Raw genomic sequence first — 12600 nt, forward strand, 5'->3', positions numbered from 1 at the left:
TAGGCAACTACACAAGTTGGAGCACAAACAGGGGCCGCTCGGTCAGGCCGCTATTAGGGCAGGGGGGTAGGCCGGCCGGCCGCCCCCCGGATGCAAAATACAATATTTTCCCCTGCGGCCGCATCTGACGACATCAGATGCGTCCGCGTCAGCACACAGACGGCCGCGTCATCAATGACGCAGCCGCATCACTTTTCATGTGATGCGGCCGCCTGTGTGCCCCCCGGCCGCGCCTCTCCCAATTTTCTATAATCTGGATTTATATATACCGGTAGTGACATCTACTTCACCCCTACTACCCACCTCACACTTCCCTCCTCTCACATATCCCCGTTGTTTCCGTTCTATTGCCAATATACATTATATTACCATTAACTTTTTATTTTTACCATAAGGTTTTTTTTTTTCTCTCGTTGATTCCCGATCGATACAATATTACAAATTTAATATTTTCGTCTCGAATATCTTTGTTATCTATTTATATGTGATTACTACCCTTCCCCTATGACTTCTACTTCCCTCTTTGTTTATCCGTTTGTAAAATTGCTAAAAAATCAATACATAGAATTTTGAAATACAAGAATTCCGCCAGCCGTCGTTACCGGCTAGTAGTCACACTTCATGGAACTTAGAATGTTCGCTTGTTGTTTCACAGCTGTGGCTCTGTGACATCACTATCGTCCTCACCATCACCTGTCAGAACAAGATATCACAACTCAGAAATGATAATAGTGGTCTACACTGATTTCTAACAGCAGAATTTTTTGATTCCCCCCCCCCCAAAAATGGACTTTAGTTCGATACTTCAACAAGCCGCCCCCACGACGGGGACAACAGAAGGACCATGGGAGTGGATGTGTAGCTGGTGCAGAATTACATGTTCCTGCTGTGAAAATGTATGGTCCTGGTTGCCTGACCTCTGCCCCCAGGACCCAGACCGCTTGAAGGTGGAGGAGGTGACTGCCGCAGACTACATTGACGAAAAGAAGAAAGAGGTCGAGCCCAGGATCCGAGAGGACACTTTGACGAAGGCCACTCTACGAAGCTTTGGAGGATTCGTCACTGGCCTTCTCCTTACCTCAATCTATGCTCTTTTAGTGCTGTTTGTCAAAAATTACAACTTATGGTACTGCATAGTATCCACTGTGACACTCGGGCTCTTCCTTTCAATTGGCATGGCGTTCTCCGTGCGAGTCCGGACCACCGTGTTTCTCATGTTACCGCAGATGTTCTCAGGTAAGAAGATTAACAAATGTCTCTTCAGCTACAGGTTACGTTTTCACCAGCTCTGGTTGAGGGGATGGTGGGGGGAGCTTAGATATTCCCAGCATGATGAAATTGAAGCAGAAAACAGACCACCGGTCAATACTCTCTGTTGAGCACCTAGAGACGGTCAGACATGGTGCCCCAAGGGTGTTGCTCCAACTGGGCGCACTGCACTCAGTCCTTGTGTCCTGCAAGCAATAGCCCCATCTGTAATGCTCGAGCCCCACGTTGGGCGTATTTTTTAACCCCCTGTCGCTGTGTGTAGTGTAGGGTGCACAGGCTAGGCCATGCACCTCCTTCATAAGCCCTGGCTAGCTCATGGGCATGGGTGTAAATGACTAGGGGGTCCCTGCACATTCAGGTATTTTACTTTGTGGTGCAGTGCAATAAAAGTCAGAATAATTAGGGCGCCAGACCATCTCTATCACAAACTGAACCCTTTATTTACACTCCTCTTAATCCAGCACGATAATCATAATGGTTGCAGCAATACAGAAATATATACAGCTCCTTACTCTCTCCAGCACAGCTCTAAACGTTATCTATATGTTATAGAACATAGTTCACATGTTTCCTGCACTCCAGTACTTCACTGCAGTTCACCCTTCCTTTGCAAGGACACTCACATGGATGCTAACAGGCAGACAGCTTCTCCTAAGAGCAGTTCTGACACAAGCTGTGTACTCTCAATTGCAGCTCACCCCTCCTCTGCGGGGATGATTCCAGCCCCTGGTCTCTGACACATGTTACTGTGTACTCTCAGCCCCTGGGCTCTTACACATGTTACTGTGTACTCTCAGCCCCTGGGCTCTTACACATGTTACTGTGTACTCTCAGCCCCTGGGCTCTTACACATGTTACTGTGTACTCTCAGCCCCTGGGCTCTTACACATGTTACTGTGTACTCTCAGCCCATGGGCTCTTACACTTTTCTGCTGCTGCACTGCCTCTTCCAGTAACCCTCTCTACCAGGCGCTCTTCCATGCAAAATATCCCCCTGTCTCTCTTGGGGTTCTCTTTAGTGATATGGGGTTCTCCCCCTCTCTGTATATGCAGCCACACTGCCGCATGCAGCGACCCCCCCTTCTCATTTGGGGTCCTCCCATTATGGTGGCTCCTAGCCGCCACTCACCAGCTCCTGGGCAATGCCGGGGGAGTCTGGGACCTCCACCCCACTGTCCCAGTTCCCCAGCTTTCACATCATCTCTCTTCTTTCTCTCTATATGTCTCCTTTTCCCGCACTTTCCTCTGCCTTAATCCCCTCTGTAAAAGATGCCTCTCCTCTTTCTGTTGCTCCTGTTGCTTCTTTCTTCTTCTTGTCAATCCCCGCTGCTGACAGCCCTTCCTCCTTCTCACTCTAGCAGGCTAGTGTGTACTGTCAGCACAGCAACCAGCGTAAGTCACTGGGGTGTGTGGTTTACTAAAACGCCACTAGGGGGCGATACACTATGTAGGTTCTTTTTGTGTTTTTTGAAGAGATCCTTGGGTATACCAACATTCAGGGTCATGCTTTTATATTTGTAATTTGCATGATAGATGCTAAATAAATTTTACATGTTACATTTATCACAGACTTGTGTTATATATGTATTAATAGTAAATATTTTTTTTATTATTTGAAATATATCAAGCGCAGTGCACCACTTGACTATGTTATGTAATAGAAAATAATTGTGTTTTTTATGTAAATCAGGCCTGGCAAACCTGTGGCTCTCCAGGTGTTGCAAAACTACAAGTCCTAGCATGCTTTGCCAGATATCGTCTGGCTATGTACTGGCAAAGCATGCTGGCACTTGTAGTTTCACAAGACCTGGAGCGCCACAGGTTGGCCTGACCTAAATAGTTACCTGAGTGATCTGAAAACCCTGTGTCCTCACAGGGAGGAAGGTGGCGGATGTGCGGGGGGACAGAGAAGTGAGTTGAAGGGGACAAAGAGGTGATGTGGTTTAAAAGACTGGGTGGATATTAGAGATTTGGGGGTATATTTACTAATCTGCGGGTTTGAAAAAGTGGAGATGTTGCCTATAGCAACCAATCAGATTCTAGCTGTCATTTTGTAGAATACAATAAATAAATGACAGCTAGAATCTGATTGGTTGCTATAGGCAACATCTCCACTTTTTCAAACTCGCAGCTTAGTAAATATACCCCTTGAACTATGTTTGTTTGGTAATTGCAAGGGCAGAGCTGTAAGATAAATTTATAGTGGAGGAAATCAGGATTAGAACCAGATTTCCTCCGGTGACGCTCTGCAGTGCTGAGCACTTTTGCAGGTAGCGGGTCTGATCTGCCATGGTTGGAGTTTGGATCATCAGAGACTGTAAGTGGTGGCTGCCTGATTAGGGGAGGACAGTGCAGTCATGGGAGAAAAATGTTGTTTTAATGAAAAGGAGAAGTTGCTGTGTACGCGTCAATGTGGGTGCGGGGGGGAGGGCATGAGGTATGGTGAGGATGAAGAAAGGATGTTGTGGTCTGTGAGTGAGAATGTCAAGTTGGAGAAACTAGAGATGGAGCAGTAGTGGTAGAAGACAAGGTCAAGGCAGTGTCCAACACAGTGGGTGGGAGATGAGGTCCATTGGGAGAGATGAAAGGAGGAAGTAAGTGACAGAAGTTTAGTGGTAGAAGAGAAAGTGGGATTATCAATGGGAATGTTGAAATCACCTAATATGAGCGTAGGCAGGTCAAAGGATAGGAAATAAGTGAGCCAGGGCGCAAAGTTGTCAAGGAATTGGGAAACCGGACCTGGCGGGCGATAAATGACAGCAACACAAAGGTGGAGAGGAGAAAATAGACGGATAGTGTGGACTTCAAAGGAAGAGAAAGAAAGGGTGGGTTCGGAAAGTATGACTTATAAGGTTCAACTTGGAGATGGTAGAATGTCTACTCCACCACCTTGTCCGTCTCCGGGTCTGGATGTCTGACTGTGGGAGAGTCCCCTGTAGAAGAGATCTGCAGGGTGAGCCAGATCTCTGTCATGGAAAAGAGAATGAGGGATTTAGAAATTAATAGATCATGGATGGATGCAGGTTTGTTACAAACAGATCTGGCGTTCCAGAGCACACAGGAGAAGGGAAGAGAGAGTAGTGGAGATATGTGGATAAGGTTGGCGGGATTGTAAGTATGGGGTGGATGGAATGGTTTGGTGTGGAGCGAGAAGTGTAAGCAGATAATGGGTATTGTACGGGGTCCAGGGTTAGGTGAGATGTCACCAGCAGCCATGAGAAAGAGCAGGGTGAGAAAAAGGACACACGAGGAGGATTTGTGGGTGTGAAATTTGTTTCTGTTTATGTAGGCCGGTGAGCGTGGTGGGTTCAGAAAACAAAACAGTTCATGGGTGCAGACTAGCGAAGAAGGAAGTAGCGAACGGGAAATAATAACAGGGAATGGAGAGAGAGGATGAGTTTGGAGAGAATTGTGGAGAAAGTGAATAGAAGACAGAGAGAGTGTACATTGTGTAGGTGCATGATGTGAGAGATGTGGATGAGTGTGGATTAGCTAGGTTAGGTAATGAGAGAGTGGGAAGGAACAATTGGTCCAGATTCTGCTCAACAATGGAGATGGCGAGGGATATTTTACTCTCCCCTGGCTTTGGTAAAAGAGTAGGCCGTTTTTGTAGCTCTGACACGATGAGGTCCAAGATGCTGATAGTTAGGCTTAGAGTTCAACAGATAAACAGAGATGTGACGTCGATCCTCAGCGCTTCATATACTGACGTCATACTCATGTGGACCTTCCAGATCAGATCAACACTTGTACATGAACATCTACAGATCATAACACCAGTACACTGAATTATCTCTTCACGCTTCTTCCAGGAGAAGGAAAGACCATTGTTCTCCTGCTGGCCTTCACATTAACTCTCCAGGGACCAGTCGCCAACACTGTGGAGAATTTTCGCCGCTCGTCCAACTCACTCTCCTGTGGTGTGGAACTAGCCATCAACGAGACGAGAGCGCTGGCGGAGAAGATCAAACGCCCTTTAATGAGTGAGTAACAAGTATACTTGTAGTGGAGGAAAATCTGTGGCAGTAGTAAGGTTACAATAGGTGAGAGAGAAAATACTACTTTGAATGGGAGAGTAGTACAATTATTCTGAGTAACATCATGATAAAGGGTTTCTTAAGAGTAACACACAGGAAAATACTACAGCATCTTACCTTTGGTGAATGGAAAATTAGTAGTAATTGCTAAATGAGTAATAGTCGGATATAGTCGAGAGAGTAATGCAGTAGCAATTTGATAAAGTGAGAAAGTAATAGTCTGATAGAGCCAGAGAGTAATGCAGTAACTGTCTGATATATATATATATATATTATTATTATTATTATTAATATTTATTTATAAGGCGCTACAAGGCATCCGCAGCGCCGTACAGAGACAAACAAAATCACAATACAATGGGAGACAGCACAGTACAGTAAACACAGCAACTCAGTACGCTCAATGCACAGCTAGAGAGGGCGGGGAAGGGGGAGGGAGGATCCGAAAACGACGGGGCCCAAGAAGGGGGGCGCGGAAGACAGGGAGACCCCCAGGGGGGAGGAGGGAGCGAAAGTGGATGTGGGGTGGAGGACCTTTGAGGAGGAGGGCTAAGTAGCTGGAGAGCAGAGTTAGAAGTGGTGGAAACAGGAGGAGAGATGGCCCTGCTCAGAGGAGCGTACAATCTAAGGGGAGGGGTGGACAGACAGAGAGACGCAGGGGAGAGAGGGAGAGTAGGGGGACAGAGGCAGAAGATAAGGTAGGAAGTTAAGTGGGAGACAGAAAGGCTTTAAGAAAAAGGTGGGTTTTTAGGGCCCGTTTGAAGCTGGACAGATTAGGGGAAGTTCTGATGGAGGGAGGGAGCTTGTTCCAGTGGAGGGGGGCAGCGCGGGCGAAGTCTTGGATACGTGCGTGGGAGGAGGTTATAAGGGGGGAAGAGAGGCGACGGTCAGAGGCAGAACGGAGAGGGCGGGATGGAGCATGAATAGAGAGGAGGGTGGAGATGTAGGGTGCAGTGGAGTTGGCGAGGGCCTTGTAGGTGAGTGTGAGGAGCTTAAAGAGGATTCTGAAGGGGAATGGGAGCCAGTGAAGGGCTAGGTAGAGGGGGGAGACAAAAGAGGAGCGGCGAGAGAGGAAAATAAGCCTAGCTGCAGCGTTAAGGACGGATCGAAGGGGATCGAGATGAGAGTGGGGAAGGCCAGTGAGGAGGAGGTTACAGTAGTCCAGGCGGGAGATGATCAGAGAGTGGATAAGGCATTTGGTGGCATCTTGGGAGAGGAAGGGCCGGATGCGAGCGATGTTGCGCAGCTGGAAGTGGCAGGATTTAGCAAGAGAGAGGATGTGGGGGCCAAAGGAGAGAGAGGAATCGAGGATGACACCAAGGCAGCGAAGTTGGGGGACAGGGGAGATAGAGGTGTTGTCGACAGTGATGGAGAGGTCAGAAGGGGATGGGGTATGAGAGGGAGGAAAAACTATGAGCTCAGTTTTGGCAAGGTTAAGTTTGAGGAATCGAGAGGACATCCAGGAGGAGATGGCAGAGAGGCAGGCGGACACCCTAGAGAGGAGGGAGGGAGAGAGATCAGGAGAGGAGAGGTATAGTTGAGTGTCGTCAGCGTAAAGGTGGTAGCTGAAGCCGAAGGAGCTGATGAGTTCACCCAGGGAGGAGGTGTATAGAGAGAAGAGTAAGGGTCCCAGAACAGAGCCCTGAGGGACCCCGACTGGAAGGGTGGATGGGGGGGAGAGAGACCCAGAGGTGGTGACAGAGAAGGAACGGTGAGTAAGGTAAGAGGTGAACCAGGACAGGACTGGGCCGGAGAGGCCGAAAGACTGGAGGGTGTGAAGGAGGAGGGGGTGGTCAACGGTGTCAAAGGCTGCAGAGAGGTCAAGGAGGATGAGAAGGGAGAAGTGACCCCTGGCTTTTGCAGAGAGGAGGTCATTGGTGACTTTAGCCAGGGCAGTTTCAGTGGAGTGGAGGGGGCGGAAACCAGACTGGAGAGGATCAAGGAGGGAGTATTCAGAAAGGTAGGAGGTGAGACGGCTGCAGACGAGCCTCTCAAGAATTTTGGAGGCAAAAGGGAGAAGAGATATGGGGCGATAGTTCGAGAGAGAAGTGGGGTCGAGATTAGGTTTCTTAAGAATGGGGGATACGAGAGCATGTTTGAAGGAGGAGGGGAAGATGCCAGTGGAGAGGGAGAGATTAAAGAGGTGAGCGAGGTGGGAGCAGGTGGTGGGGGAAAGGGAGCGAAGAAGGTGGGAGGGGATGGGATCCAGGGGGCAGGTAGTGGGGGGGGAGGATAAAATGAGAGAGTGGACTTCCTCACCGGTGGTGGGACGGAAGGAGTGGAGGGGAAGGTGGTTGGGGGGGGAGGACAGAAGAGTGGGAGGGGTGGAAGAGAGAGTGGAGGAGGAGATTTCAAGTCGGATGGCCTCGATTTTAGAGGAGAAGAAGGAGGCGAAATCAGAGGCAGTCAGGGAGGAGGGGGTGGGGGGAGGGGATATAGATATATATCTATCTATCTATCTATCTATATATATCTATCTATAACGAGGACACCGGTGAGATAACATGTGTATATGTTACCATATCATTGTTTGCATTGTCCAACAGAAGCGGTGAATACATTGAAGAACATTGGCAGGAAACTGCGTAATGCAACTGACCATTCCCGAAAGTTCTTCAGGTCATTGATGGATGGAATGAAGCACGTCGGTGAGGACAAAGGGGCTGGTGTGATGGGGGGCTCTCTTCTGCCACATTGACCTGTACCGGTAGATATGACTCCGGTATGGTGCAAGAGACAGGTCACACAATGCTCTATTCACAGTGCCTGTCACTTTAAGAGATGTTACCCTTGCCATCAACATAAAAAAGTAGCAACAACACTCAATTGTGAACCTGTATAGTCCTATGTGGGCCTGTGTAATCCTGTGTAGTCCTTAAAGCTGCTCGCACACTTCCTTGGCGTAGTGATTTCACGCTAGATGCGCTACGCGAACTGGCTTACGTCTCACTCTGAAACAGCCCCATAGTTTATAAGTTGACATGGAGGGCATGAAGCGCTACGGTGATGAGAGGGGGGGCTCAATATTAGGCCTATTCCCTGGATCCACTTGCTTCCTAGTGATCTGGGTGGGACAGCGGTCTCAATGACATGATTCATGGCAAAACTTGCTGATGCCACTTGACCTCCCCTTCGGGATCCCCTGGAGGGTAAACAACAAAAGTTGGTGTATGATAATTTCTCAGGCAATGATAGAGAACGTCAGGGGACCTGGACCTGGTGTTTTCCCCTCTATAAGGTCTTGTTTTCCCCTTTTATAACACACATAGGGTTCTATTACTGCATTACCAGGAAGTAATGACATATAGATGACATCAGTGACACTACGACGTTGCTGTTTTAGTGTAGAAGGAACAATCATGACAAATTCTATTTAACACTACGACCGGCCTCCTCCTCCGACACCAATGTCTGACCACCTTCTTCTCCCGTACAGAGAGGACACTGCGCAATGTCTGGGACTTCATCACCAGCATGGGAGATGTCTGCAACCAAGAGCTGGAAGCCCCCTATATCAAATGTACCAAGGTCTTCGACGAAGGGAAAGAAAATTGTTTCAAGGTCATGTCCTTCATGGGCTTCCTGTGTCATATAGTGGACCTGTTCCGGCCTTTGTGTGGTGTGACCAGAAGTAAGTGTAAATCCCCCCGCACCCTCACACATATATATAAACATACATCACACCAGTTGTGTAGTCTCTGAATTCAGACCCCATCTTAATAATGATATTTTTTGTGTTACAGTTGTTAAATTGTTTTGTATCATCCCTCACTACCTGCAGGCCTATGCGAAACAACACATCAAAAATCGTAAGTAGGATCCATGACTGGCCGATGCTTTGTTTGTGTGTACAGACAACAACCGCTCCAGTGATCACTGGCGCCTGACAGCCATTTTGTCAGTTGTGATGTCCCTCTCCCTGGCAGCCATTTTGTCAGTTGTGATGTCCCTCTCCCTGGCAGCCATTTTGTCAGTTGTGATGTCCTTCTCTCTGGCAGCCATTTTGTCAGTTGTGATGTCCCTCTCCCTGGCAGCCATTTTCTCTGCACTCGCCTCTATCCCGCCCATTTTCCAGCAGCCATTGCAAAGCTGCTAATACCAGAATACAATTTCCAGAGACACTTTGAAGGTCATTTACAAAGCGCACCTCACTACGCCTTCGCATACCTCCCAACGTATATATAGATGCTAACTCAGAACAAAATAAGCCCCGCCTCTGATCTATACAAACCCCACCCCTGACCCAAACCCGAAATAAAGTCTGACCCCTTTTGAGGCCCGCAATTTGTGACATTTTGGAGGTATGCCTTTTGTTCCGGGTGTCTGCTTAGTCTCCACTCTACGGAGGCGCCTCCGTGTGCGTGGAAGTAGAAAAAGCTGTGCGGCGCACGGTGAAATTTTTTTTAGCATCACATCAACATCCAACCCCTTTTATTAAATAGAACTTTCTATGTTTACCCCTGAAAATACTGTTCGTTATAATTCCATTTATGGTCCAAATTAACCGTGACAGTGAGGGGACTTTGGGACGTGTACCGAGAAATGAGCTTCTTCAGAGAAACTACCCCCACCTCAGCGGAAATCTAGGTGGACCTGCGCAAAATGAGGATCTCGGTTGTTTTGCGCTTTGTAAATGACCTCCACAGTGGGTAAAGGAAATCCCATCAGAGATGGCGCAGTCTGGGTGGATCTATTGCTACTTGACGCTACGACGTGATATGGTCACTGGTCATAATTAAATATTATTTCATGTGAAGTGCTCTGTAAAAAAATAGAAACTTACACAGAATAATGGACTCAGTATAAGTCAAGAGAAGCAGTACTGTGTGTAGATAGTCAGTATTACCTGAATCACCTAAAGGTTTTGACCCTCCATGGACCGGTCACATTTAAAGCATTATGTCCTCTTACCCCTCCTTTCATCCAACAGCCATGGTGAGAGCGCTCAGGAACTTCAGAGACCAGTTCGACTTTAACCTGACTGTGATCCACAAATTCGGGATGTCGGTTAACGCCAGCAAGACTTTCATGCAGGTGGCTACCGGCATCATGGAAGAAGTGCAGGAGAGCATCAACCCTTATCTGGAGATGGCCAGCATGTTCAGCTACTCCATAATGTTCGTCTGCATCTACAACTACATAATGTGAGCCGCTCTTTTATTTATATAGTTGTCACGTCTTAAAAGCGGTGATGTATACTACCCATGTGCAACCCACAAGTCCTTGACATATGTCGATCTGTCCACCAGGGCCCTAAGATATCGGCAGAAGTATTTGTTTGAAGACGATTTTGACAACATCTACATAACACGGAAATTCATTGAACTGGACGTGATGAGGGCGAAAAGCAACCGGAAAACCCTCCTCCCTCTCTCCTCCAAGGAGGCCTATCGCTTCGTCCGTCCTGGTGAGGCTCCAAGGCAGACGGGTTTGATGGGTGCATACATCGGCACGGTTTCCCTGCCCAGATGATCACATAATCGGGTCATTTTAATTAAAACAACATAGAACTAGACGGCAGATAAGAACCACTTGACCCATCTCGTCTGCCCATTTATTAACCTATGGTAACCCCAAACCCTATTGATCCTTAGTTCTTTCAAAGGATATACTTATGTCTATCCCAAGCATGTTTAAATTGCTCTACTGTATTGGGCTATTTTGAATGAAAACAAGGAGACCACACAGGTTTTACAGTACATCTATCTGTCATTACGTTGCCCTCTCCCCTTCTCAGACATTCCGAGGTCCTACAAGGAAACACTAGACCTTAAGAGGGACAAAAGGCAGAGAGGACTATGGGCAACCAGACATCTGAGACACATATGGGCTTGTAGAGGTCATACAATAATACATTGGTTATCAGGGAACACGACACCCCTTGCACCATGTCCATTATCTCTGCTTCAATGAAGAACCAACCACTATTAACCCTCTTCTTCCCAATCCTCTTTCCTAAATCCAGGCTCACTTTCTCTGACCAGGCGTGAGATGAAAGGCTACATGTTTGAGATCATTAACGTTTTCCGAAACCTGCTCATCGTCACTTTCCTGGTGCTTGTGGACTACATCTTTTACTGGGTGCTAGATATGGTGGCTTACCTGCTGAAAGGGGAAGTGGTGGCCCGAGGTGAGTGATTCGGCCACTCCAGACGTTGGGGTACATAACTCGTGAAGGAAAACGTCTCACGTCTTGTCTGTAAAGCAGACGTTAAGGGCTTCATGCACTCAGCCCTGATCATAGCTTGGCGCAGCAGCTGGGTAGACCGCCTGGGACAATTTGAATGGAGGACAATGTTGAAGTGGGCGTTGGCAACATTTAATCGTCTGTTTCCGCTGCCAACCAACATTTGATCATTGTCATTACACAGAGCCTCTCAAATTTTTCCAAGGTACCCACTAACCGCTGTCTGGGCTCGCTAACGAAGAGGTCAAAGATTATATTCTCTGGTTTACGTCATCCTGCAGTAGTGTTTCTCCAAGTTCCATTGTTCCATATTTTCCCTGGAGGGGATGACACAATGATGGCCTGGCCCATACATGTGGTAGAACTTAATGAATGTATTCATGGAATGTCCCCGTACATATTGACACAATCTCCTCATCCTCCCTCAGCTCCGTTGCTACTTACAGTTTCGGTTAAAGGAAAAGGATTTATGAGCGAGATGTTCTCGGAAATAGTCAGCGCTTTTGACGTTATGCAGAGGTCCAACATCACCGTCGTGTCCAAGAAATGCATGATCAATCCCTCACAACCGTACTTCATGGGATACCTCCTGATCGGTACGTTGACACGTCCTGGGCTAGCGTTATAATTTTCAGGGGGCCAGCAGATTTTGGCGGGAGGTGAAGGTAAAACTGGTCAGGAAGCACAACTATCATTATATACTGTATATTGACTATCCTTCCATCGCTTACTGTGTACTCTGTCTATCATCTTTTATATACAGGAGCCATGTATGGCCTGGCCTTCTTTATTGCCATCTGTGGCATTTACATGGGCAGGTTGAAACACGGCATCTGCGCTTATTACTATCCATCCCGCGAGCAGGTGAGACAAGGACCATATCTCACACCAACCCAGCAGTGCAGATACACAGAACTCCATACTCACTGTAACCCCCAGAACTACTGATCTCTCTAGAGATCTGCAGAACATCGCTCTATTCCGTCTACCCCCTGACAGATACATAGTGATATATTCTGCAGATTATTACATTACTGAGCGCTATAGAGATCTGCAGAACATCGCTCTGTTCCGTCTACCCCGACAGATACATAGTGATATATTCTG

The 12600-nt window shown here is 47.6% G+C and overlaps 1 protein-coding gene across 1 annotated transcript in view; it reads left to right on the top strand.

The window, feature by feature from the left end:
• The first annotated feature begins 785 nt into the window (after nucleotides 1-785).
• Nucleotides 786-12600, top strand: part of DCST2 (DC-STAMP domain containing 2) — a 17464-nt gene continuing 5649 nt past the window's right edge. The window contains exons 1-10 of the mRNA XM_075191998.1: nucleotides 786-1236; nucleotides 5082-5252; nucleotides 7853-7954; nucleotides 8743-8937; nucleotides 9050-9115; nucleotides 10237-10450; nucleotides 10556-10713; nucleotides 11272-11436; nucleotides 11922-12089; nucleotides 12257-12357. Coding sequence (XP_075048099.1) covers nucleotides 786-1236; nucleotides 5082-5252; nucleotides 7853-7954; nucleotides 8743-8937; nucleotides 9050-9115; nucleotides 10237-10450; nucleotides 10556-10713; nucleotides 11272-11436; nucleotides 11922-12089; nucleotides 12257-12357 — 1791 coding nt within the window. The remainder of the gene's footprint in view (nucleotides 1237-5081; nucleotides 5253-7852; nucleotides 7955-8742; nucleotides 8938-9049; nucleotides 9116-10236; nucleotides 10451-10555; nucleotides 10714-11271; nucleotides 11437-11921; nucleotides 12090-12256; nucleotides 12358-12600) is intronic.

The sequence above is a fragment of the Mixophyes fleayi genome, chromosome 12 (genome assembly GCF_038048845.1).
Source record: "Mixophyes fleayi isolate aMixFle1 chromosome 12, aMixFle1.hap1, whole genome shotgun sequence".
NCBI lineage: Eukaryota > Metazoa > Chordata > Amphibia > Anura > Limnodynastidae > Mixophyes > Mixophyes fleayi.